This window comes from Taudactylus pleione, unplaced genomic scaffold (genome assembly GCF_031769625.1).
Source record: "Taudactylus pleione unplaced genomic scaffold, aTauple2 ptg000523l, whole genome shotgun sequence".
Taxonomy (NCBI): Eukaryota; Metazoa; Chordata; class Amphibia; order Anura; family Myobatrachidae; genus Taudactylus; species Taudactylus pleione.
Window position 1 is genome coordinate 2,231,958 of NW_028284925.1, and position 25,638 is coordinate 2,257,595.

The following is a 25,638-nucleotide window of genomic DNA, read 5'->3' on the forward strand; positions in this document are numbered from 1 at the left end:
GGCTTATGCTGCCCAGTCTCCCTGCACTACGGCTTATGCTGCCCAGTCTCCCTGCACTACGGCTTATGCTGCCCAGTCTCCCTGCACTATGGCTATGCTGCCCTGTCTCCCCATGCTATGGGTACGCTGCCCAGTCTCCCCATGCTATGGGTACGCTGCCCAGTCTCCCCATGCTATAGGTACGCTGCCCAGTCTCCCCATGCTATGGGTACGCTGCCCAGTCTCCCCATGCTATGGCTTATGCTGCCCAGTCTCCCTGCACTATGGATTATGCTGTCCAGTCTCCCTGCACTATGGATTATGCTGCCCTGTCTCCCCATGCTATGGCTACGCTGCCCAGTATCCCTTCACTATGGCTATGCTGCCCAGTCTCCTTGCACTATGGTTTATGGATTATGCTGCCCAGTCTCCCTGCACTATGGTTTATGCTGCCCAGTCTCCCTGCACTATGGCTTATGTTGCCCAGTCTCCCTGCACTATGGCTTATGCTGCCCAGTGTCCCCGCACTATGGCTTATGTTGCCCAGTCTCCCTGCACTATGGCTTATGCTGCCCAGTGTCCCCGCACTATGACTTATGCTGCCCAGTCTCCCTGCACTATGGCTATGCTGCCCAGTCTCCCCATGCTATGACTTATGCTGCCCAGTCTCCCTGCACTATGGCTTATGCTGCCCAGTCTCCCTGCACTATGGCTATGCTGCCCTGTCTCCCCATGCTATGGGTACGCTGCCCAGTCTCCCTGCACTATGGCTTATGCTGCCCAGTCTCCTTGCACTACGGCTTATGCTGCCCAGTCTCCCTGCACTACGGCTTATGCTGCCCAGTCTCCCTGCACTACGGCTTATGCTGCCCAGTCTCCCTGCACTATGGCTTATGCTGCCCAGTCTCCCTGCACTATGGCTTATGCTGCCCAGTCTCCCTGCACTATGGCTTATGCTGCCCAGTCTCCCTGCACTATGGCTTATGCTGCCCAGTCTCCCTGCACTACGGCTTATGCTGCCCAGTCTCCCTGCACTACGGCTTATGCTGCCCAGTCTCCCTGCACTACGGTTTATGCTGCCCAGTCTCCCTGCACTACGGCTTATGCTGCCCAGTCTCCCTGCACTATGAAAGACAACAAAAGCTGTGTAAGCAACAATATCTCTGTCTGTAAAATAAATAAGGCTAAATAAGATAGAAGGGAGAATTTTTATATGGTGTTGGTTACAAATCGTACCCCTCAGTTATGTATTCAATTCTCCTGAATAAAGGCGTCCTGTGCATTTCTGAAGCCAATGCGGGACTAACGGCTTCCTATACAGTAAATGCTTTAGATAGGCGGGCACTGGGCACAGAAAGGCGGGCACTGAGGACTGAGATGTCTACACAAGCTTGAAGACACAATGCTGGATATATCAGCTACTACGCCCAATGTTATTTATTACATCAATATTTAGGTTATGTTCTTACCAAGCTCAGCCATGAAGCTCAGCACCTGGGCAGACAGTGCACCAGTCAGGGCTTTCACCTGTCCTCTGTTATCCTCACCGGTGAGGGACTGCGAGTGCTCCGACACGGGCTGGAGACCGGGCTGCGAAATGAGAAAAGCGCAGAAGAGTCTGAATGAGAGACCACCAAGATATCACCATTTATAGCCAATAGGACTAATGTGAGTGATACATCCTTCTCCGTATAGTGGTATGTAACATGGTGGTGCTATAAAGACTACACAGATATCTTCAGACTAGATGACAATGCTGAGCTATGATACTTCTGGGTCACTAAAGGTGGGTACACACCTGACAGATATATCTGCAGGTGATGGTCGCTCATACACCCTGAGCCACCATCATCTGCATGCTGCAGCGGGTCGAGCCGGACTGGGGGCGGGTAGGGGGCGTGGCCTAATCGCGTGCGGCGTGGCCACGCCCCCTTTGGGGGGGAAAACAAACTTTTGCGGCGCCGGGGAAGGGGGCGCTGTGTGCACGGCGCACAGCCAAAGGGGGGCGCCACCAGCGTGATAGTTCCCCCCCTTTGGTATAGGAGACTGCTGGGGCTGCGGCTTTAGCAGCCTCGGACAGTCTCCCAGTGCAGCCAGTGCAGCCCAGCACACAACAGCGTGTGCTGGGCTGCTGTGGATGGGGAGCTGTGCCAGACCGGGTAAGTAGTAACTGCCCGCGGCTCCCCCCCCATCCCCTTTCTGCAGCCCTGTGGACGGGCGATTGGCTGATCGCCCGTACACACTTGCCGATGGACAGATATGTCTGCAGCACAGCCAATGCGATATGTCTGTGAACGGCGTTTTTCATATACATATCGTCTGTACACACTGGCCGACGGGGGCACGATATATTGGCCGATCAATTGATCGGACAATATACCGGCCAGTTGTGTACCCAGCATTAGGCTGAGTAACCTGGGGCTAAGTTACACCCGCAGTAGAGAGGCTCTTGTACAAAATAAAAGAATCGTGAAAAGTGCCCCAAATTGTCCTTTGCTTCATGTATGTTGTCGTTGGCGTGGACGTGTTCAACGCGTACGGTGGTTAGAAAAATATGAGATATGGTAAGAACTTACCCTTGTTATCTCTATTTCTACGAAGTCCATAGGGTTCCACAGGATACCTTGGGGTATAGGTGTGACGTCAGTCGCAGGGCACCAAAGAGTTAAGCTTTCAGCCTCCCAGGATGCACTAGGTCCCCCTCCTATACCCCGCCCCCAGGCCAAGGCACCTCAGTTAGTTACCAAGCCATAGGCCGGAGGAGGAGAAGGAAGAGAGAGAACAAAGATCTGGACACATACAAGAATCACATTCTCACCAGAGGGAGACGGAAAACCGGTGACCAGAGCAAAGCCCATCTGCAGCACAGGTGCGACAGGGCGGGAGTCCTGTGGAACCCTATGGACTTCGTAGAAATAGAGATAACAAGGGTAAGTTCTTACCATATCTCATATTTTCTACTTCAGGGTCCATAGGGTATCCACAGGATACCTTGGGGATGTCCCAAAGCAGTATCCTTTAAGGGTGGGGACGCTCCTGTGCAGAAAGGAGAATCCGCCGCCCGAAGGAAGCATCCTGAGAGGCGAAGGTGTCAAACCTGTAATACCTCACGAAGGTATGGACAGAAGACCACGTAGCAGCCTTGCAGATCTGAACTGCCGAGGCACCACGTCAAGCTGCCCACGAAGGACCCACAGACCTAGTGGAATGAGCCTTCAGAGAAGGAGGGACCGGTAGGCCTTCATGAAGATAAGCTTCAGAAATAGCCATACGGATCCAGGCTGCCAAAGTTTGCTTTGAAGCAGGCCAACCCTTTTTACAGAAGCCATAGAGGACAACAAAGCGTCCGACTTCCTAAACAAAGAAGTGCGGTCCACATAAGTCCTTAAGGCCCGCACAACATCCAAAGAGGCCTCACCCACGGAAAGACCCGGTGAGTTAAAGGCCGGAACCACTATTTCCTCGTTAACCTGAAACTGGGAAACAACTTTGGGGAGAAACTCGGGCCGAGTGCGGAGCACTGCCCTGTTCCCATGAAAAAAACCAAGAAAGGGGGTCTACAAGAAAGAGCCCCTAACTCAGAAACACGTCTGGCTGAAGCAACGGCCAGAAGGAAAACAGTCTTAGCTGTTAGCCATTTAATATCCACTGAGCCCAGTGGTTCAAACGGCGGTCCTTGGAGAGTCCTCAGGACCACAGCCAAATACCAAGGCGCCACAGGTGGAACAAAGGGCGGCTGAATACGGAGAACACCTTGCATAAAGGTGCGCACATCCGGGATTGTAGCAATCCTACGGTGAAACCAGACAGATAGGGCCGAAACCTGTACCTTCAAAGAAGCAAGGCGAAGCCCATGATCTAGTCCCGCTTGCAGGAAGGCGAGAATCCGAGACAGACGAAACTCCCACGGTGCATAACCTCTCGGTCGACACCACTGGAAGAACGTATGCCACACGCGATGGTATATCCTCGCGGAAGACGGTTTCCGAGCTCGTAACATGGTACACAGCATAGAACTGGCAAACCCCCAGGACCTCAGCATGGCCGTCTCAACAGCCACGCCGCCAAAGACAGCCGAGTCAGGTCCGGGTGAAGACAAGGACCCTGAGACAGAAGGTCCGGTCGTAGCGGCAACCGCAGAGGACTGTCCACGGACAGACCCTGAAGGTCTGAGAACCAGTGCCGTCTGGGCCACGCGGGAGCTATCAACAGGAGCGTCCCTCCTTCCTGTTTGAATTTCCGGATTACCCGTGGAAGAAGGGAGACCGGAGGGAACAGGTATGCGAACCTGAACGTCCACCGGACGGACAGAGCATCCACCAGAGACGCCCCTTCGTCTCTTGTGCGAGACCCGTACACCGGCAACTTGTTGTTGTGCCGGGACGCCATGAGGTCGATTTCTGGAAGACCCCACCTGTCCACCAGTAGTTGAAAAACGTCCGGGTGCAGGGACCATTCCCCTGGATGAACGTCCTGGCGACTTAGAAAGTCCGCCTCCCAATTTAGCACTCCCGGGATGAAGACCGCTGATATGGCCGGAAGATTGCGCTCCGCCCAAACCAGGATCCGAGAGACCTCTACGAGAGCCGCCCGACTGCGAGTTCCTCCTTGCCTGTTTATGTAGGCCACGGTAGTAGCATTGTCCGACTGGACCTGCACCGGGTGACCCTGGAGAAACCGCTGTGCCTGCAGGAGAGCATTGAAGACCGCACGGAGTTCCAAGATATTTATTGGAAGCTCCGCTTCTGTCGGTGTCCACCTGCCCTGGAACAAGTGTGGACCCGAAACTGCTCCCCAGCCCCGAAGACTGGCGTCCGTTGTCAACAGGACCCAATTTGGAACCCAGAACGGACGTCCCTTGTTGAGGTGGGTCATCTTTAACCACCACGCAAGGGACAGGCGAACCTCCGGGGTGAGCACAATCGTCTGGAACTTCAGAGACTGAGGCAGCCCGTTCCACTTGGACAGGATCAGGTGCTGCAGAGGTCTAGAGTGAAACTGGGCGTATTCCACCATGTCGAACACCGACACCATGGAGCCCAGTAACCTCATCGCCGAGTGTAAGGACACCCGGCGGCTGTGCAGACAACTGCGCACCCTTGACTGTAAAGCAGAGATCTTGTCCTCCGTCACGAAGATCCTTTGCTGTCCCGAGTCCAATAAGGCTCCAAGATGCAGAATCCTCCGAGACGGGATTAGAGTGGACTTCTGCCAGTTAATTAGCCAGCCGTGCCGTTGCAGCAGTGCAATGGTCAGGTCCAAGTGGTGTAACAGGAGCTCTGGAGATCCTGCCACCAATAACAGGTCGTCCAAGTACGGCAACATGCGGACTCCTTGCAGCCGCAGAGAAGCCGCCATGACCGCCATAGCGTCCTGTATGTCCAATGACACCATGTAGTCCCCAGGTTCCAGCGCCAGAATGATGGACCGTAGGGTCTCCATCCGAAACTTCGGGACCCGCAAAGACTTGTTGAGTGCTTTGAGGTTGAGAATCGGACGATATGACCCATTGGGTTTCTGTACCAAAAATAGATTTGAATAGAAACCCTGGCCCCTCTGGGAGAATGGAACAGGCACTATAACTCCAGCCTGGAGCATAGTGTGCAATACCTTCCGCAGCTCCGTAGCCTTGTTCCGGTCTGATGGTAGACCCGTGGTGAAGAATCGAGCCGGGGGTCTGTGCCGGAAGGAGAGGGCGTACCCGTGAGAGACCACCTCCAGAACCCAAGTGTCTGTCGTAGTGAACGACCAACACCGGGAGAACTGCAGCAGGCGGCCTCCCACCCTGGGATCCCCCAAGGGGAGACCCGGACCGTCAGGCCGCAGGCTTGTCATCTGGCTTGGGGGCCGGACGTCTGGTACTCCATGCCTGTTTCCGGGGCTTGCCCGATTTCTTAGGGCCAGCCTGTCGAGGAAACGACTGTGGTTTGGGCCTGCCCTGGGCCCTAGATGACTGAAAGGACGATGGTCCAGAACCAGAAGGAGCAGCGGCCGACGGGAGACAAGCAGATTTGGCTGCCGCCAGCGTGGCCACAATCTTATCCAGATCCGGACCGAAGAGAACTTCTCCGGTAAACGGCAACGCTTCCAGACCTTTCTTGGATCTGCGTCCGCCTTCCAGGATCGCAGCCACAAGGTGCGACGAGCAGCTACCGCTGCTGAAGAAATTCTAGACACCAGAGTACTAATGTCTAGAGCCGCCTCGTTGATGTAGGTGGCCGAATCACGGAGATTGCCAATCAACTCCGCTTGTTCGGCCGGACAGTCGGATTCAAAAGAAGCCTCTAATGAATCCGCCCAGCGCTCCATCGCTCTGGCAACCCAGCAAATGGCCATAGCCGGCCGTGCTGCCCCCCCTGCAAGGGAATAAGCGGACTTCAGGCAGATTTCTACCTTGCGGTCCGTAGCATCCTTAAGGGAGGACATGGATGGCATCGGCAATGTGGCACTACGGACAAGACGGGTCACGTGAGAATCCACCTGTGGAGGGGATTCACACTTAGCAAAATAATTATCCGCGAACGGATAAGCCACCGCCAGGCGTCTCTGCGGCTGGTATCTTTTGCCAGGTTGTTTCCACGCCTCCTCTAAATGGTCCACCAACTGACCCGAAAGAGGAAAGACTGTGGCATCGCCCTTCACATCTTTGAAAAAGGCATACTTAGATTTAGCCGCTGGGGGAACTTCGTCCTCAATCACCAAGGCTGTGCGGACCGCCCGAATAAGTCCAGGAATATATACTTTGGACTTAGCATCAGCGTCCTTAGTATGGAAAGGTTCCTGATCGTAAGGATCCAGAATCTCCCCATCATCAGACGTCCCTTCGTCATCCTCATAAGGAGCGGACAGAGACGCCACCGGCCTTTTATGAGGCCGCATCACAGACTCCCCTTGCAATACATCCGACAAGTGCTGTAAAGAACTCGTCAGGGAGTTAACCCACGCTGGCTCCTGAGAACCCGGGAGCGGGGAAATAGGGAGACTGTGGGGTACCACCAATTGTCGTGGGAACCCCTGCATGGGTGACGACACCACAGACTGCTGGGACAAACCCATCGGAGTAAACGCGGGCTGCGGAGCTAACTGGCCCACTAAAGCTGTTAACGCCTGAGCGAAACAAGCCCAGGGCGGCTCCTGTACCGGTGCTGTAACCGTAATATGCCGCGCCATGGACAACACTGCCGGCAAAGGCCCTCCGCGCTACCCTCCCCCTCCGCTAACGGTACTTTGCACGTGGTACACTGTAGCCGGAGGGGAAAATCACTTTCAGACATGATGGCACCACGTATGTGACCTCTCTCACCAATTAAGTATTAAATAGGCGAGAGACCACCCTGCAGCACCGCACCGCAAGGGCTTTAGCAGAAAGAACAGGGACAGTAATAAAGCTGACAGTTTAGTGAAGAATAGTTACAGGCAGCGCTAGCACAGTCACATACAATGCAGAGAAATAACAATTCCTGCACTAACAGCGCTGATCACTCAACTACACAGACACAGGGCCTGGTAGGACACAGCGCTGCATACACAGACCTGAGCCACAGCGGAGGAGAGGTATGCGGGGGGACCCAGACCACGATGCTTCCTTCCAGACTTCCAGCAGCGTTCACCATGCGTTGCAGAGAAGATGGCCGCCGAGGAGCAGAGAGAAGCTGGCCTGGGGGAGGAGCGCTGACACAGGACCAGTCAGCACAGTGCAGAGAGGGCTGTGTGCAGCGGGGGAGGCGCCGGCTGTGAGACAGGGAAGGCGCGCTCCCCTGGCATGCATTTAACCCCTGGGACGCCGCAGCGCTACCGCTCTGCTGCGGTCCGCTGTCCCAGGGGGTAGTGGAAGCGCAGGTTGGTCGCCTGGCTCCACGCTGCAGCCAGTCCCCAGGGAGCCCCCTGCCTGGGGACTTAGGACCATGTGATCAGCGGGGACCCACCGCGGGACCCCGCTGCTTACCTCTGTCCCCCTTGAATCCGGCCATGGTCCGGAGCATCTGGGGTCACCGCTAGCTGTGACCCCAGACGCCCACCAGCATCCCCGGATCAGTACCGGCGTTCTGGTACCGGCGGGGTGTAGGGAAGACAGCATGGACGTCAGGACTGACTGTCCATGCTGTTCATCCAGTTGTGCAGCCACAGCTGCATGAAGAATAAGCTTCAGGGGCTCTTCTAGCCCCCACTCCAACAGGTGCACCCGACTCCGGCCGGGCACCAAACTAAACTGAGGTGCCTTGGCCTGGGGGCGGGGTATAGGAGGGGGACCTAGTGCATCCTGGGAGGCTGAAAGCTTAACTCTTTGGTGCCCTGCGACTGACGTCACACCTATACCCCAAGGTATCCTGTGGATACCCTATGGACCCTGAAGTAGAAAGAATATATAGGTTATTATAGATTTAATGTACAGGTCTCCGTAGGGATCATTCCTGGCTCTCGCTGCAGGGCATTACCGGAGACGCGGAGCTGCCTTCTTTCATGGTGATAATTTCAGCGGTTAACGCGTCAATCAGCAGCCGCTGCTCCTTCAGCTCCTCCTTCAAGCGCTGTCGCTCTGCAGCCTCCTGGTGCAGCTGGCGGTAACTCTGCGGAAGAGACATAAGGCATCTGCTTTACATACAGACTGATATAAAGACCACCCTGATCTATCCCCCCCGTGTGGTGAGGATCCAATAATACATCAAGCCATTGATTAAGGTAATACGGCGAATACTTTCTGCTCCACTGACTATACCCCCCTTCTATAGGCTTTTCAAGCCAAGGAGACACACTCGGGAAATACAGTGTACTTGTGCCAACAGCTATCGAGGACTGAATACCCTATTCAGCCACCAGCTTCTCATTACACAGCTGACCAGCTGATGGCGGCTTCACCATTGCCCATGGAAACACTGTGGTCCCAGTAGGACTTTTTGCACCATGGTAGGATAGGGCAGGTATTATAAAGTAGAAGGAAGGGACTGTTCACTTTTAGACAAACCCCCTTTTATGTTCTGACCTCTCATGTAACAAACAGGTTGGGGCCTCTTCCTAGGATTCCCCATTGTTAGCTGGAAGTCAGTGAAGCTGGGACCAGACCGCAATGCTGATCTGTGCAGCACTAACGTTTCATAGATCAAAACAGGACACATCTATTGGGACTGAACTAGACTGGATGGACCAGCGGCCTTACTGCGCTGTAACTCACTTTACCCAGCTCTGCGTAAGCTCTGTGGCCGGGCTCAGGGCATTTGGGGTAACAGAGGAGGTTGTTCAAACCTTGACAATAGGTTTAATAATATATTTATATTAGGGGTGTGCACCGGCCACTTTTCGTGTTTTGTGTTTTGGTTTTGGATCTGGATCTTTCTTCGTGTTTTGGATCTGGATTGGTTTTGCCAAAACCACCCTTCCGTGTTTTGGGTTCTGGGTTTTGTGTTTTGGATCTGTATTTTTTTTTTAAAAAGCATAAAAACAGCTAAAATCACAGAATTTGTTGGTTTCTCTGCTCCTATGCTATTATTAACCTCAATAACCTTAATTTCCACTCATTTCCAGTCTATTCTGAACACCTCACACCTCACAATAGTGTTTTCATGTCCAAAAGGTTGCACCGAGGTAGCTGGATGACTATGCTAAGCGACACGAGTGGGCGGCACAAACACGTGACCCATCTAGGAGTGACACTGCAGTGGCAGACAGGATGGCAGTTAGAAAAACTAGGCCCCAAACTGTACATAATGCAAAGAAAAAAAAGAAGTGCAAGATGGAATTGTCCTTGGGCCCTCCCACCCACCCTTATGTTGTATAAACAGGACATGCACACTTTAACAAATCAATCATTTCAGCGCCAGGGTCTGCCACACAACTGTGGCTGAAATGATTGGTTCGTTTGGGCCCCCACAAAACAAGCTGGCAATTAATGTGTCCCTGCACAAACTGGCTCTACGGAGGCAAGATGTCATCCTCATCCTCCTCATCCACCGATTCCTCACCCTCTTCAGTGTGTACATCCTCATCCTCACAAAGTATTAACTCGTCCCCACTTGAATCCACCACCACAGGTCCCTCTGTACCTTCTGGAGGCTGGTCTCCCTGGAAGAGCTGATAATTCATTTTGATGAACATCATCTTCTCCACATTCTGTGGAAGCAACCTCCTACGCCTTTCGCTGACAAGGTTCCCGGCTGCACTAAACACTCTTTCGGAGTACACACTGGAGGGGGGGCAACTCAGGTAAAATAGAGCCAGCTTGTACAGGGGCCTCCAAATTGCCTCTTTTTCCTGCTAGTACAGGTATGGACTGTCTGACATGCCTACTTGGATGCTGTCACCGATGTAATCCTCCACCATTCTGTCAATGGTGACAGTATCATATGCAGTGACAGTAGACATGTCAGAAATTGTTGCCAGGTCCTTCAGTCCGGACCAGATGTCCAAACTTGGTCCTGCCTGCCCTGCATCACCGCCAGCGGGTTGCTTATGATACCTAAGTTTTTTCCTGGCAGCCCCAGTTGCGGGAGAAAATGAAGAAGGAGCCGTTGACGTGTCACGTTCCGCTTCAGCTGACAGTGTGTTCACCAGCAGGTCTTTGCACCTCTGCAGGCTTGTGTCGGCCGGAAAGAGAGACACCACATAGGCTTTAAACCTAGGATCAAGCACGGTGGCCAAAATGTAGTGGTCTGATTTCAACAGATTGACCACCCTGGAATCCTGGCAAAGCGAATGAAGGGCTTCATCCACAAGTCCCACATGCCGAGCGGAATCGCTCCGTCTTAGCTCCTCCTTCACTTTCTCCAGCTGCTTCTGCAAAAGCCTGATGAGGGGAATGACCTGACTCAAGCTGGCTGTGTCTGAACTGACTTCACGTGTGGCAAGTTCGAAGGGCTGGAGAACCTTGCACAACACGGAAATCATTCTCCACTGCGCTTGAGTCAGGTGCATACCCCCTCCTTTGCCTATGTCATAGGTGGATGTATAGGCTTGTATGGCCTTTTGCTGCTCCTCCATCCTCTGAAGCATATAGAGGGTTGAGTTCCACCGCGTCACAACCTCTTGCTTCAGGTGATGGCGGGGCAGGTTCAAGAGTGTTTGCTGGCGCTCCAGTCTTCGGCACGCAGTCGCTGAATGGCGAAAGTGGCCAGAAATTTTTCGGGCCACCCAAAGCGTCTCCTGCACGCCCCTGTCGCTTTTCAGAAAATTCTGCACCACCAAGTTTATTGTGTGAGCAAAACATGGGACGTGCTGGAATTTGCCCAGATGTAATGCTCGCACAATATTGGTGGCGTTGTCAGATATCACAAATCCCCAGGAGAGTCTAAGTGGGGTAAGCCACTGGGCGATGATTTCCCTCAGTTTCTCTAAGAGGTTGTCGGCGGTGTGCCTCTTACTGAAACCGGTGATACACAGCGTAGCCTGCCTTGTAACGAGCTGGCGTTTCTGAGATGCTGCTACTGGTGACGCTGCTGCTGTTGCTGCGTAAGGTGATACATCTACCCAGTGGGCTGTCACAGTCATATAGTCCTTAGTCTGCCCTGTTCCACTTGTCCACATGTCCGTGGTTAAGTGGACATTGTGTACAACGGCATTTTTCAGGACACTGAGGACACTTTTTCTGACGTTTCTGTACAGTCTCGGTATCGCCTGCCTAGTGAAGTGGAATCTAGACGGGATTTGGAACCGGGGACACACTACCTCCATCAATTGTCTAAATCCCACTGCACTAATGGCGGATACCGGACGCACGTCTAACACCAACATAGCAGTCAAGGCCTCAGTTATACGTTTTGCTTCAGGATGACTGCTGTCGTACTTCATCCTCCTCGCTAAGGACTGTTGGAGGGTCAATTGTTTAGTAAAAGTAGTGGTGTTCCTACTTCCTCTCTGGGATGATGAACGACTCCCAGCAGCAGCAACAGCAGCAGCGGCAGCAGTAGGCGTAGCAATGCAGGATCCTCCAGAGGAATCCCGGATAGGAGAGTCAGTCATGCCAGTGACATGGCCTGCAGGACTACTTCCGATCCTGACTAAGGAGGAAATTGACGAGGAGGGAGTTGACGGTGTGGTTTGCAGGCGCTTGGATACAACAGGACAACGGGATTTAGGTTTCCCTGGACTGCTTACGGTCTTAGCCAAAGTTTCTGAACTTGACAGTAACTTTTTATGAACGCGCTGCAGGTGCCGTATAAGGGAGGATGTTCCTAGGTGGTTGACGTCCCTACCCCTACTTATTTCACCTTTACATATGGTACATATGGCAAGACAGTTGTTGTCCGGATTTGGATAGAAATATTGCCAGACCAAAGAGGTGGAATGTTTGGTCTTCTGCCCAGGCATGACCGTGATGGGCTTTTTCATCCCACGGACAACAACTGTCTCCCCCGGAGCCTGATTTAAACAAACCACATCACCATCAGAATCCTCCTCGCCAACTTCCTCCTCAGCGCCAGCTACACCAGTATCCTCATCCTGTTGTACTTCAACAGTGACATCTTCAATTTGCATATCAGCAAGTGGACTGTGGGTGCTCCTTTCAGCACTTGCAGGGGGCGTGCAAATGGTGGAAAGAGCCACCTCTTCCCGTCCAGTGCTGGGAAGGTCAGGCATCGCAACCACCACCACACTTGGACTCTCCTTGGGGATTTGTGATATCTTCTTAGAAAGCACAGTTCTTCGCTGTGCTTTTGCCAGCTTAACTCTTTTGATTTTTTTAGTGGGAGGAGGGCTTCCATCGTCATGTGAAGCTGAACCACTAGTCATGAACATACTAGGGATCGACCTTAGCCGTTCCTTGCCACTCCGTGTCGTAAATGGCATATTGGCAAGTTTACGTTTCTCTTCAGCTGATTTAAATGTCTTTTTCAAGGTCATTTTCCTGAACTTTGCCATTTGGGATTGTATGTGCCCTCTACTATGACATTGGGCATCGGCCTTGGCAGACGACGTTGATGGCATGTTATCGTCTATGTCATGACTAGTGGCAGCAGCTTCAGCACTAGGAGGAAGTGGTTCTTGATCTTTCTCTATTTTATTTTTATCGGAGAAAGTTTGGTCCTCCATTTATGTTATATCGATTTGATATATACGTGCGGCTAAACCCAGAAAATAATTTTTTTTTTGGTTTGGACTGGAGTGTACTTTGGGGGTTACAGCACCCTTTAACGGTCAAGCCAGCCGGCCCTTTACTTATGACACAGGCGCACGCTTGGCACTACTTTGTTGATGCACGTGCGGCTACTGCGCACACAATTCACAAACACAGAAAATAATTTTTTTTTTGGTTTGGACTGGAGTGTACTTTGGGGGTTACAGCACCCTTTAACGGTCAAGCCAGCCGGCCCTTTACTTATGACACAGGCGCACGCTTGGCACTACTTTGTTGATGCACGTGCGGCTACTGCGCACACAATTCACAAACACAGAAAATAATTTTTTTTTTGGTTTGGACTGGAGTGTACTTTCGGGGGTTACAGCACCCTTAACGGTCAAGCCAGCCGGCCCTTTACTTATGACACAGGCGCACGCTTGGCACTACTTTGTTGATGCACGTGCGGCTACTGCGCACACAATTCACAAACACAGAAAATAATTTTTTTTTGGGTTTGGACTGGAGTGTACTTTCGGGGGTTACAGCACCCTTAACGGTCAAGCCAGCCGGCCCTTTACTTATGACACAGGCGCACGCTTGGCACTACTTTGTTGATGCACGTGCGGCTACTGCGCACACAATTCACAAACACAGAAAATAATTTTTTTTTTGGTTTGGACTGGAGTGTACTTTCGGGGGTTACAGCACCCTTAACGGTCAAGCCAGCCGGCCCTTTACTTATGACACAGGCGCACGCTTGGCACTACTTTGTTGATGCACGTGCGGCTACTGCGCACACAATTCACAAACACAGAAAATAATTTTTTTTTTGGTTTGGACTGGAGTGTACTTTCGGGGGTTACAGCACCCTTAACGGTCAAGCCAGCCGGCCCTTTACTTATGACACAGGCGCACGCTTGGCACTACTTTGTTGATGCACGTGCGGCTACTGCGCACACAATTCACAAACACAGAAAATATATTATTTTTTTAGCACTTGGGGGGAGCACCCCTGATGGACAGAGCACCCCCTGGACAACACTGCAGCACTCCTTTAGGACTGGGACACTGCACAGGACTTTGGAGTGGACACAGCCCCTATGGAGAACTGACTGCACAACACAGTCCAGCCAGCCCCTATGGACTTTGAAGTAGTGGACACAGCCCCTATTAACAACAGCAGCACAGCACAACACAGCCAGCCCCTATGGACTTTGAAGTAGTGGACAACAGCAGCACTACACTACACTACACTACACTACACAGCCCTAACTCCCACCCTCCCTCTTCACTGTCCACAGCCGAGTGAGAAAATGGCGCCGACGTGGGTACCTTATATAGGATCCAAAACCCGCGAGACTCGGAAGGCGGGATGATGACGTTTTGCCTCGATTTCAGATCCGAGTCAGGCGGGAAAAGTCGAGCCTGATTCGGATCGGACTCGGATCGGGGGGGCTCGGGGGGGTTCGGATTTCAGAAATCCGAACCCGCTCACCCCTAATTTATATCATTAGTAGTTTAGTGTCTTTAACAGACAGAACATAGAATATTAAGGAGAATAAACAACAGACTCGTTACTATATTGCCTATTTCTCATAATAAACGGATAATTGCTGTAGAGGCTGATAATTATCACAATCATGTTCACATGTGCCTTTTCCAACGATATCGGCACCGCTGACAGCCCAAGTCACCTTTCTTTGTGTACTCCTGTAATTACAGCAGTGACCTTCACCCCAGGCAGGGCAGGGAGCGGTAACACCAGGCAGGGCAGGGAGCGGTAACACCAGGCAGGACAGGACAGGGATCGGTAACACCAGGCAGGACAGGACAGGGAGCGGTAATACCAGGCAGGACAGGGAGCGACAACACCAGGCAGGACAGGACAGGGAGCGGTAACACCAGGCAGGACAGGGAGCGGTAACACCAGGCAGGACAGGACAGGGAGCGGTAACACCAGGCAGGAAAGGACAGGGAGCGGAAACACCAGGCAGGACAGGACAGGGAGCGGTAACACAAGGCAGGACAGGACAGGGAGCGGTAACACAAGGCAAGACAGGGAGCGGTAACACCAGGCAGGAAAGGACAGGGAGCGGTAACACCAGGCAGGGCAGGGAGCGGTAACACCAGGCAGGGCAGGGAGCGGATACACCAGGCAGGGCAGGGAGCGGATACACCAGGCAGGGCAGGGAGCGGTAACACCAGGCAGGACAGGACAGGGAGCGGTAAAACCAGGCAGGGCAGGAAGCGGTAACACCAGGCAGGAAAGGACAGGGAGCGGTAACACCAGGCAGGGCAGGGAGCGGTAACACCAGGCAGGGCAGGGAGCGGATACACCAGGCAGGGCAGGGAGCGGTAACACCAGGCAGGACAGGACAGGAAGCGGTAACACCAGGCAGGGCAGGAAGCGGTAACACCAGGCAGGGCAGGAAGCGGTAACACCAGGCAGGACAGGACAGGGAGCGGTAACACCAGGCAGGACAGGACAGGGAGCGGTAACACCAGGCAGGACAGGACAGGGAGCGGTAACACCAGGCAGGACAGGACAGGGAGCGGTAACACCAGGCAGGACAGGACAGGGAGCGGTAACACCAGGCAGGACAGGACAGGGAGCGGTAACACCAGGCAGGACAGGACAGGGAGCGGTAACACCAGGCAGGACAGGACAGGGAGCGGTAACACCAGGCAGGACAGGACAGGGAGCGGTAACACCAGGCAGGACAGGACAGGGAGCGGTAACACCAGGCAGGACAGGACAGGGAGCGGTAACACCAGGCAGGACAGGACAGGGAGCGGTAACACCAGGCAGGACAGGACAGGGAGCGGTAACACCAGGCAGGACAGGACAGGGAGCGGTAACACCAGGCAGGACAGGACAGGGAGCGGTAACACCAGGCAGGACAGGACAGGGAGCGGTAACACCAGGCAGGACAGGACAGGGAGCGGTAACGCCAGGCAGGACAGGACAGGGAGCGGTAACGCCAGGCAGGACAGGACAGGGAGCGGTAACACCAGGCAGGACAGGACAGGGAGCGGTAACACCAGGCAGGACAGGACAGGGAGCGGTAACACCAGGCAGGACAGGACAGGGAGCGGAAACACCAGGCAGGAAAGGACAGGGAGCGGAAACACCAGGCAGGACAGGACAGGGAGCGGTAACACCAGGCAGGACAGGACAGGGAGCGGTAACACCAGGCAGGAAAGGACAGGGAGCGGAAACACCAGGCAGGAAACACCAGGCAGGAAAGGACAGGGAGCGGTAACACCAGGCAGGACAGGGAGCGGTAACACCAGGCAGGACAGGACAGGGAGCGGCAACACCAGGCAGGAAAGGACAGGGAGCGGAAACACCAGGCAGGAAAGGACAGGGAGCGGAAACACCAGGCAGGACAGGACAGGGAGCGGCAACACCAGGCAGGACAGGGAGCGGTAACACCAGGCAGAACAGGGAGCGGTAACACCAGGCAGGACAGGACAGGGAGCGGTAACACCAGGCAGGACAGGACAGGGAGCGGTAACACCAGGCAGGGCAGGACAGGGAGCGGTAACACCAGGCAGGGCAGGACAGGGAGCGGTAACACCAGGCAGGGCAGGACAGGGAGCGGTAACACCAGGCAGGGCAGGACAGGGAGCGGTAACACCAGGCAGGGCAGGACAGGGAGCGGTAACACCAGGCAGAACAGGGAGCGGTAACACCAGGCAGAACAGGGAGCGGTAACACCAGGCAGGAAAGGACAGGGAGCGGCAACACCAGGCAGAACAGGGAGCGGTAACACCAGGCAGAACAGGGAGCGGTAACACCAGGCAGGACAGGACAGGGAACGGTAACACCAGGCAGGACAGGACAGGGAGCGGTAACACCAGGCAGGGCAGGACAGGGAGCGGTAACACCAGGCAGGGCAGGACAGGGAGCGGTAACACCAGGCAGGGCAGGGAGCGGTAACACCAGGCAGGGCAGGGAGCGGTAACAAGACCCAAAGGGAGGATATAAAAACTGTCGCTATAAAACTCTTCCTGCTTCGCATCTTTACCAAGGCAAAGCAGAAAGCACTACCGATGGGCCCCTCCAATCAGCCCGAGATCTGTACTCTGCGATCATCCTCAGTCCACGCGGCACTAAGCAGGGCCCTCCAATCAGCCCGAGATCTGTACTCTGCGATCAGCCTCAGTCCACGCGGCACTAAGCAGGACCCTCCAATCAGCCTGAGAACTGTACGCTGCGATCAGCCTCAGTCCACGCGGCACTAAGCAGGACCCTCCAATCAGCCCGAGAACTGTACTCTGCGATCAGCCTCAGTCCACACGGCACTAAGCAGGGCCCTCCAATCAGCCCGAGATTTGTACACTGCGATCAGTCTCAGTCCACGCGGCACTAAGCAGGGCACTCCAATCAGCCCGAGATCTGTACTCTGCGATCAGCCTCAATTCACGCGGCACTAAGCAGGGCCCTCCAATCAGCCCAAGATCTGTACTCTGCGATTAGCCTCCATTCACGCGGCACTAAGCAGGGCCCTCCAATCAGCCCGAGATCTGTACTCTGCGATCAGCCTCAGTCCACGCGGCACTAAGCAGGGCCCTCCAATCAGCCCGAGATCTGTACTCTGCGTCAGCCTCAATTCACACGGCACTAAGCAGGGCCCTCCAATCAGCCCGAGATCTGTACTCTGCGATCAGCCTCAATTCACGTGGCACTAAGCAGGGCCCTCCAATCAGCCCGAGATTTGTACTCTGCGATCAGCCTAAGACCACGCTGGCACTAAGCAGGGCCCTCCAATCAGCCCGAGACCTGTACTCTGCGATCAGCCTCAATTCACGCGGCACTAAGCAGGGCCTCCAATCAGCCTGAGATCTGTACTCTGCGATCAGCCTCAATTCACGCAGCACTAAGCAGGACCCTCCAATCAGCCAGAGATCTGTACTCTGCGATCAGCCTCAATTCACGCAGCACTAAGCAGGCCCCTCCAATCAGCACGAGATCTGTACTTTGCGATCAGCCTCAATTCACGCAGCACTAAGCAGGGCCCTTCAATCAGCCAGAGATCTGTACTCTGCGATCAGCCTCAATTCACGCAGCACTAAGCAGGGCCCTCCAATCAGCCAGAGATCTGTACTCTGCGATCAGCCTCAATTCACGCAGCACTAAGCAGGGCCCTCCGATCAGTCTGAGATCTGTACTCTGCGATTAGCTTCAATCCACGCGGCACTAAGCATGTACTCTGCAATCAGACCTTTAAGCTGCATAAGATCCAACATAGCGCCTGGGCCAGAGGCTGGCTACACCATCTGTGTGGGTCCCCCCAAAGGCTGCTGGTCCATCTGCTCCAGGCTGGAAATTTGGATTGACATCCAGACAAAAACTTTTACCACTGTTCCTCCACAGTAGGAGCAGACTGTTGTCAGTAAGAAGCAGTGGCTGTGGCTGAGAGATGCCAATCACAGAATATTGGACCCGGTGGGGGAACTGTAAATTTAGAAAAGAAAAGCAGCTAATGGATTAGGGGGGTAATCTTGCACTTTTGTAAATCTGAAGTTCCCAAGCACCTGTCATTGTAAATACCCAGTGATGTCCATAGGATGAAACACAAAAACAATGACCCTCTAATGCACTATAATCAGAGCCGCTATGAAAGCTGGGCAATGCCATGCACAGGAGTATCACCATACACCTGATCCCTATGCTGGCCATGTACTGTGGGATCAGACATTGCCATACACTGTCATATAACTGGTCTGTCTCTATGGTCCCAGCAGCAATAATCACATCTGTTGGGCATGCTGGAAGATTTCTGACAGAGCGATAATTGCTGCTGGGTCGCTGTCCTACATTGTGCAATGATCAGCCAATAACTGCGCAGTGTATGGCCGCCTTTAGTATTCCCACTAGGTAAAACAAATGGGGTAGTAATAACAGGTCACATAGTGACGAGAGCACTTTATTATTTTGCCTCTGAAATAAAAGCTTCAATTTCCACTTTCTCACAAGCAGAAAAATGACAATTTACTGACATGACTCAATGTCTGGACCCTGAACCTGTCCTAGAGCCGCAGGAGCCGAGGAGAAGCTGGAACTCTCTGAACTCATAAACAAAGAATCTGCAGACCCCACCTTTACAGATCCCCCCGTACGCCCCATCCAATCAGTCTTACCTCCTTTTGGTAGGACACCAACCGCTTTAGGGAGCTGACAAGAGACAAGGTGAAGCCCGTCAGCCCCTGAGCTTGGGGCAATGAAGCTACCTCCCGGCCTGTCTCCCTCTCATAGGCCTCAAGTTCTTCCTCCACCTCTTTTATGATCTGGCTTAAAAGGTCCAGGCTGGAGCTGCTGCAGCTGGTCATGTCGCAGGCGGAGGCCACGGACAGCGGGCGCTCCCCCATTCTCTGGTAGGAGGGAACGTTTGAGGAGTTATTTTTCTTCCCTAGAGTAGAATGAGAGGGGATTAGGATATTACTATAGAGACATAAGATGGGGGACGGTTTGTGGGCGCAGTGACCACAATTACTTAACTATCCTTCCCAGGTTCCATCGTTTATCAGTGACCAGCAAAACATTGTGTACAGCGGTCCATGGGAATAATAAGTGGTGGACACAGAGTGATGCTCTGGCAGTGACAGGGGGTTCTAGGTATATTACACACACTGGGGAGCGGTTAGATACAAGTATACAGAGAAATAACGCATGTAACTGACAGATGGAGGGTTTTCAGGTCAACAAATGAAGTCTTCTGTCACGCGGCCCAGTTTATCTTACTCTGATCAACAGATGGAGGGTTTAGTATAGGTGCATACACCCTCCTCCTCTACACGTGCAACAGTACCACCCATGGAATATTTGGGCTTGGCTTTATGGTGATGCTGCTACGCTGACCTTTAGCTGGGAGTACTCTCTTTACACACCTTCATCTTATATATTGGAGATTAGCACCCCTCTAAACTGCAGTTGGGAGTACCTGCCTTATACATCTTAATCAGATACACTGAAGCTCAGGAACGCTCTAACCATTAGTTGGGAGTACTCCCTTACACAGCTTAATCTGATACACTGGGGAATAACATCTACTTGGGAGTACCCCCCTTGCACACATTAATCTAAGACATTGAAGCTCAACACTGCTCTAACCTCTTATTAAGAGTACTCCCCTTGCACACAATTATAACTATAACACAGAAGTTCAGAACCACTCTGACCTTTAGGTAGGAGTACTCCCTTTGTTCACCTTAGTCTGATTCATTGGGGCTCTGCACCCTTCTGACCTTTAGTTGGGAGTATTCTCCTTGTACACCTTAGTCTGATGCATTGGGGCTCAGCACCCTTCTGACCTTTAGTTGGGAGTACTCCCCTTGTACACCTTAGTCTGATACACTGGGGCTCAGCACCCCTCTGACCTTTAGTTGGGAGTACTCCCCTTGTACACCTTAGTCTGATGATTTGGGGCTCAGCACCCTTCTGACCTTTAGTTGGGAGGACTCTCCTTGTACACCTTAGTCTGATGATTTGGGGCTCAGCACCCTTCTGACCTTTAGTTGGGAGTACTCCCCTTGTACACCTTAGTCTGATGATTTGGGGCTCAGCACCCTTCTGACCTTTAGTTGGGAGGACTCTCCTTGTACACCTTAGTCTGATGATTTGGGGCTCAGCACCCTTCTGCCCTTTAGTTGGGAGTACTCCCCTTGTACACCTTAGTCTGATGATTTGGGGCTCAGCACCCTTCTGACCTTTAGTTGGGAGGACTCTCCTTGTACACCTTAGTCTGATGCATTGGGGCTCAGCAGCCCTCTGACCCTTAGTTTTGAGCTTACTGAGGTTTTTGGGCTGGGGGTTCAGGACTCGGCCAATCAGTCCATCCGGTTGTACTTGTTCCTCCCCTGTAAGGCGGGTCTTCACCTTGGTGACCGCTGCGGTGGCGTTTAACGCTGGAGAAAGAAGCCCAGATATAAAAAAAACTGTGTGATAAAAATTTTCCGATGTGTGGAAAATACCAGTTATCCAATAAAAGTGACTGAAAGCGCACACTGAACATAACTGAACGCAGTAGAACATCACGGTGAGAAAGGGGGAAGACTAATGAAACAAATATGAAGACAGGAAGGTAAGTGAAACTGAGCGACAAGGGGATCAGCGTCATTATCATTATAAATACACACAGTGGAGACACCTACTTGGTAGGCTGAACCATTATTTAGGAGAATGCAGCTACCAATTCCCAAGGAACCTGCACTCCTGTTACTCATTCCTAGGCCTCAGTCTATGAACATTGGTTCAGTCGCATGTATGTGACAGGGTCACATTAATAGAAGAGCAATCAGAGAACCCCGTAATAAGATCTGTACACCCTCTCACATGTTCTTACCTGTCTGGCCTCTCAGCGGGTGACCTGTGCTTTTCGGTGTTACAAACGATTGTTGAGGAGTGTGATGTAAGCTCTGCTCGTGCAATATCTGATAAACCCTGGCAGATAGCAAAACAGCACATAAATAAAAGTATCACTGCTGGGCACCTCTCCCCAAAGAGCAGACCCATCACCAAGATGCCAGCCAAGCTGAGGGCGTCTGTGAGATGCAATTATCTACCCATACCAAATAACAGAGTTGGCAGATTTTAAAAACGAATTTAAGAATCAGTGTTACTCTACTCATTGCAAGGTAACAACACGACAACAACGATAAGAGCTGTTGTTCAAAGCGCACACGCTGAATCCATTTTTACGGCTCATCGGCAGCTTTGGATCAGGGCGTTCCTTGCCGAGGGCGTATTGGTCACAGTAACACACTAAAGGGGGATGTGCGGACCATCCGTTGTCGGAGGCTGCACACAAGGATTTGATTTTCGTTTTCAGCCTTCAAGCTGCATTCGTTCCAGATGCAATGTACCAACATAATAAAGAAATAAAAAACATTTCAACTGTGACACACAATGAATCCTGAGGTCCCCTCGCTCATTAGACGGGCTGACTTCCAGCCCAAATGCTGTTTTGTGACTTCATGTGCCAGCTGCGTGAGTGCGCCTCGGAGGTTGCGATTCCTTTCAGATGGACACCTTTATACAGGAAGGCGCATTTACATGAAACTAGTAACTCTGAGACAGACGAGAGTGACCAGTAATAGTGGCAGCACTGGGCTCCCCTCAGTCTCGTGAATAAATGATGCTGACCTAAGCAGTATTAGTAGGGTGGACTTTGTAATGACTATTTCACTCTGCCACAGACAGTTCCCAGCCCAAAACAGGCTGATTTTCCAGCAGGGGCTCTGCGGACCGGCTAGCGGGCACGGATCTGGAAGCGCGCTGGGCAGACACAAATAGAAGTATTGTGCAATTACTGAGCCCGGCACAGAGCAATAGCCGTGTGAACCTGACACACATCACATCTCAATACTTAACAAGCAATGTAGTGACCGCAGCCAGCATCCCACCAATCGGCCAACCTGTTAGGATCACGCTCATTGTCCATCCGTAGGAGAATTATCAGGTCTAGAACCAGTAAACATCCAGGTTCAGTAGAGAGAAGCAGCGGATATAGCTCATCCGGTTCAACTGGTTAACACAATGTAACACAATGTGGCAGGTTGGGCCAGGAGTACATGTATTATGTGTGCATGCAGGGTAAATACTGGCAGCTTTTGCATGTAGAACACAGATGCCAGAAAGCTTTATTCTTACACTGCAATTTACATTACACCTAGGACGCTCTCCTCCCAAATCTAAAGCTGGGTTCACACTGACAGATATATCGGCCGATAAGTTGATCGGCCGATATATCAGCTGCCCACCGGCCAGTGCGTAAACGCGATATGTCTGTGAACAACGTCATTCATAGACATATGGCATTGGCTGTGCTGCAGAGCCGATGTACAGATATGTCTGCAGACCGCCCGTACACATGCAGCGGCAGCCGCGGAGAGGGGGAGGGCTCATGCAGCAGCAGCCGCGGAAAGGGGGTGAGCCACGGAAAGGGGGTGAGCCGCCGAAAGGGGGCGGGGGTGGGTGGGCCCACCCCCACCCCCGGCCAGCGGGACCCGCCTCCTCCTACACACTGAACAATCATCATCTACAGATATATCTGTTAAGTGTGTACCCAGCATCACTACCTCTGCCCCTGCAGTGCAGCATGGTGCTATCAAGGTGTAAAGTCACTCCCAACTCCAAATCAACCCCACTGTTCATAGCAGTCAATCACTGTCCTGTATGAGGTTTACATCTTACATCACAAACCCACAGATACATCGGGGGAGATTTATCAAAGCTTGGAGAGAGATATAGTACAGATTAATCGAATTGTAATTTTTCTAACTCTGCCTGTAATATGACAGTTACAAGCTGATTGGTTAGTACTTTATCTCTCTCCAAGCTTTGATAAATCTCCCCCATAATTACATAACTCAGCTGCTATTGTTGGATTTCCCGTCAGGCCTAATTCACAATCTAACATTTCACAACAGGGAACAGGAAGAGAAATGCAGACTTTATATAAATACAGGTGGCACCCCGACTACTGCATAATTCTGCCCCAACTGCTGCACAAATCCCCCCCCCCCCAACTGCTGCAAAAATCCCCCCCAACTGCTGCACAAATCCCCCCCAACTGCTGCACAAATCCCCCCCAACTGCTGCATAATTCTGCCCCAACTGCTGCACAAATCCCCCCCAACTGCTGCACAAATCCCCCCCAACTGCTGCACAAATCCCCACCAACTACTGCATAATTCTGCCCCAACTGCTGCACAAATCTCCCCCCCCCCCCAACTGCTGCAAAAATCTCCCCCAAACTGCTGCACAAATCCCCCCCAACTGCTGCACAAATCCCCCCCAACTGCTGCACAAATCCCCCCCAACTGCTGCACAAATCCCCCCCAACTGCTGCACAAATCCCCCCCAACTGCTGCACAAATCCCCCCCAACTGCTGCATAATTCTGCCCCAACTGCTGCACAAATCCCCCCCAACTGCTGCACAAATCCCCACCAACTACTGCATAATTCTGCCCCAACTGCTGCACAAATCTCCCCCCCCCCCCAACTGCTGCAAAAATCTCCCCCAAACTGCTGCACAAATCCCCCCCAACTGCTGCACAAATCCCCCCCAACTGCTGCACAAATCCCCCCCAACTGCTGCACAAATCCCCCCCAACTGCTGCACAAATCCCCCCCAACTGCTGCACAAATCCCCCCCAACTGCTGCATAATTCTGCCCCAACTGCTGCACAAATCCCCCCCAACTGCTGCACAAATCCCCACCAACTACTGCATAATTCTGCCCCAACTGCTGCACAAATCTCCCCCCCCCCAACTGCTGCAAAAATCTCCCCCAAACTGCTGCACAAATCCCCCCCAACTGCTGCACAAATCCCCCCCAACTGCTGCACAAATCCCCCCCAACTGCTGCACAAATCCCCCCCAACTGCTGCACAAATCCCCCCCAACTGCTGCACAAATCCCCCCCAACTGCTGCACAAATCCCCCCCAACTGCTGCACAAATCCCCCCCAACTGCTGCACAAATCCCCCCCAACTGCTGCACAAATCCCCCCCAACTGCTGCACAAATCCCCCCCAACTGCTGCACAAATCCCCACCAACTGCTGCACAAATCCCCACCAACTGCTGCACAAATCCCCACCAACTGCTGCACAAATCCCCACCAACTGCTGCACAAATCCCCCCCAACTGCTGCACAAATCCCCCCCAACTGCTGCACAAATCCCCCCCAACTGCTGCACAAATCCCCCCCAACTGCTGCACAAATCCCCCCCAACTGCTGCACAAATCCCCCCCCCCGACTGCTGCACAAATCTCCCCCCCGACTGCTGCACAAATCTCCCCCCCCGACTGCTGCACAAATCTCCCCCCCCCGACTGCTGCACAAATCTCCCCCCCCCCCCCGACTGCTGCACAAATCTCCCCCCCCCCGACTGCTGCACAAATCTCCCCCCCCCCCTCGACTGCTGCACAAATCTCCCCCCCCGACTGCTGCACAAATCTCCCCCCCCGACTGCTGCACAAATCTCCCCCCCCGACTGCTGCACAAATCTCCCCCCCCGACTGCTGCACAAATCTCCCCCCCCAACTGCTGCACAAATCTCCCCCCCGACTGCTGCACGAATCCCCAACTGCTGCACAAATCTCCCCCCCCCCCGACTGCTGCATAATTGTGCCCCAACTACTGCACAAATCTCCCCCCCGACTGCTGCATAATTCCCCCCCCCGACTGCTGCATAATTCTCCCCCCCCCCCCGACTGCTGCACAAATCTCCCCCCCAACTGCTGCACAAATCTCCCCCCCCCAACTGCTGCACAAATCTCCCCCCCGACTGCTGCACGAATCCCCAACTGCTGCACAAATCCCCCCCCCCCCCGACTGCTGCATAATTGTGCCCCAACTACTGCACAAATCTCCCCCCCCCGACTGCTGCATAATTCCCCCCCCGACTGCTGCATAATTCTCCCCCCCCCCCCGACTGCTGCACAAATCTCCCCCCCAACTGCTGCACAAATCTCCCCCCCCCAACTGCTGCACAAATCTCCCCCCCGACTGCTGCACGAATCCCCAACTGCTGCACAAATCTCCCCCCCCCCCCCGACTGCTGCATAATTGTGCCCCAACTACTGCACAAATCTCCCCC

The 25,638-nt window shown here is 53.1% G+C and overlaps 1 protein-coding gene across 5 annotated transcripts in view; it reads right to left on the reverse strand.

Annotated features, from left to right (window-relative positions):
* SPICE1 (spindle and centriole associated protein 1) overlaps positions 1–25,638 on the reverse strand; it is an 89,913-nt gene that overhangs the window by 54,146 nt on the left and 10,129 nt on the right. For all 5 annotated transcript variants that reach the window (XM_088450770.1, XM_088450771.1, XM_088450772.1 and 2 more), the window contains exons 8-12: positions 21,376–21,473; positions 20,825–20,938; positions 19,175–19,443; positions 8,415–8,546; positions 1,449–1,569 (exon numbers count right to left, since the gene is read on the reverse strand). In XM_088450770.1, coding sequence (XP_088306896.1) covers positions 1,449–1,569; positions 8,415–8,546; positions 19,175–19,443; positions 20,825–20,938; positions 21,376–21,473 — 734 coding nt within the window. The remainder of the gene's footprint in view (positions 1–1,448; positions 1,570–8,414; positions 8,547–19,174; positions 19,444–20,824; positions 20,939–21,375; positions 21,474–25,638) is intronic.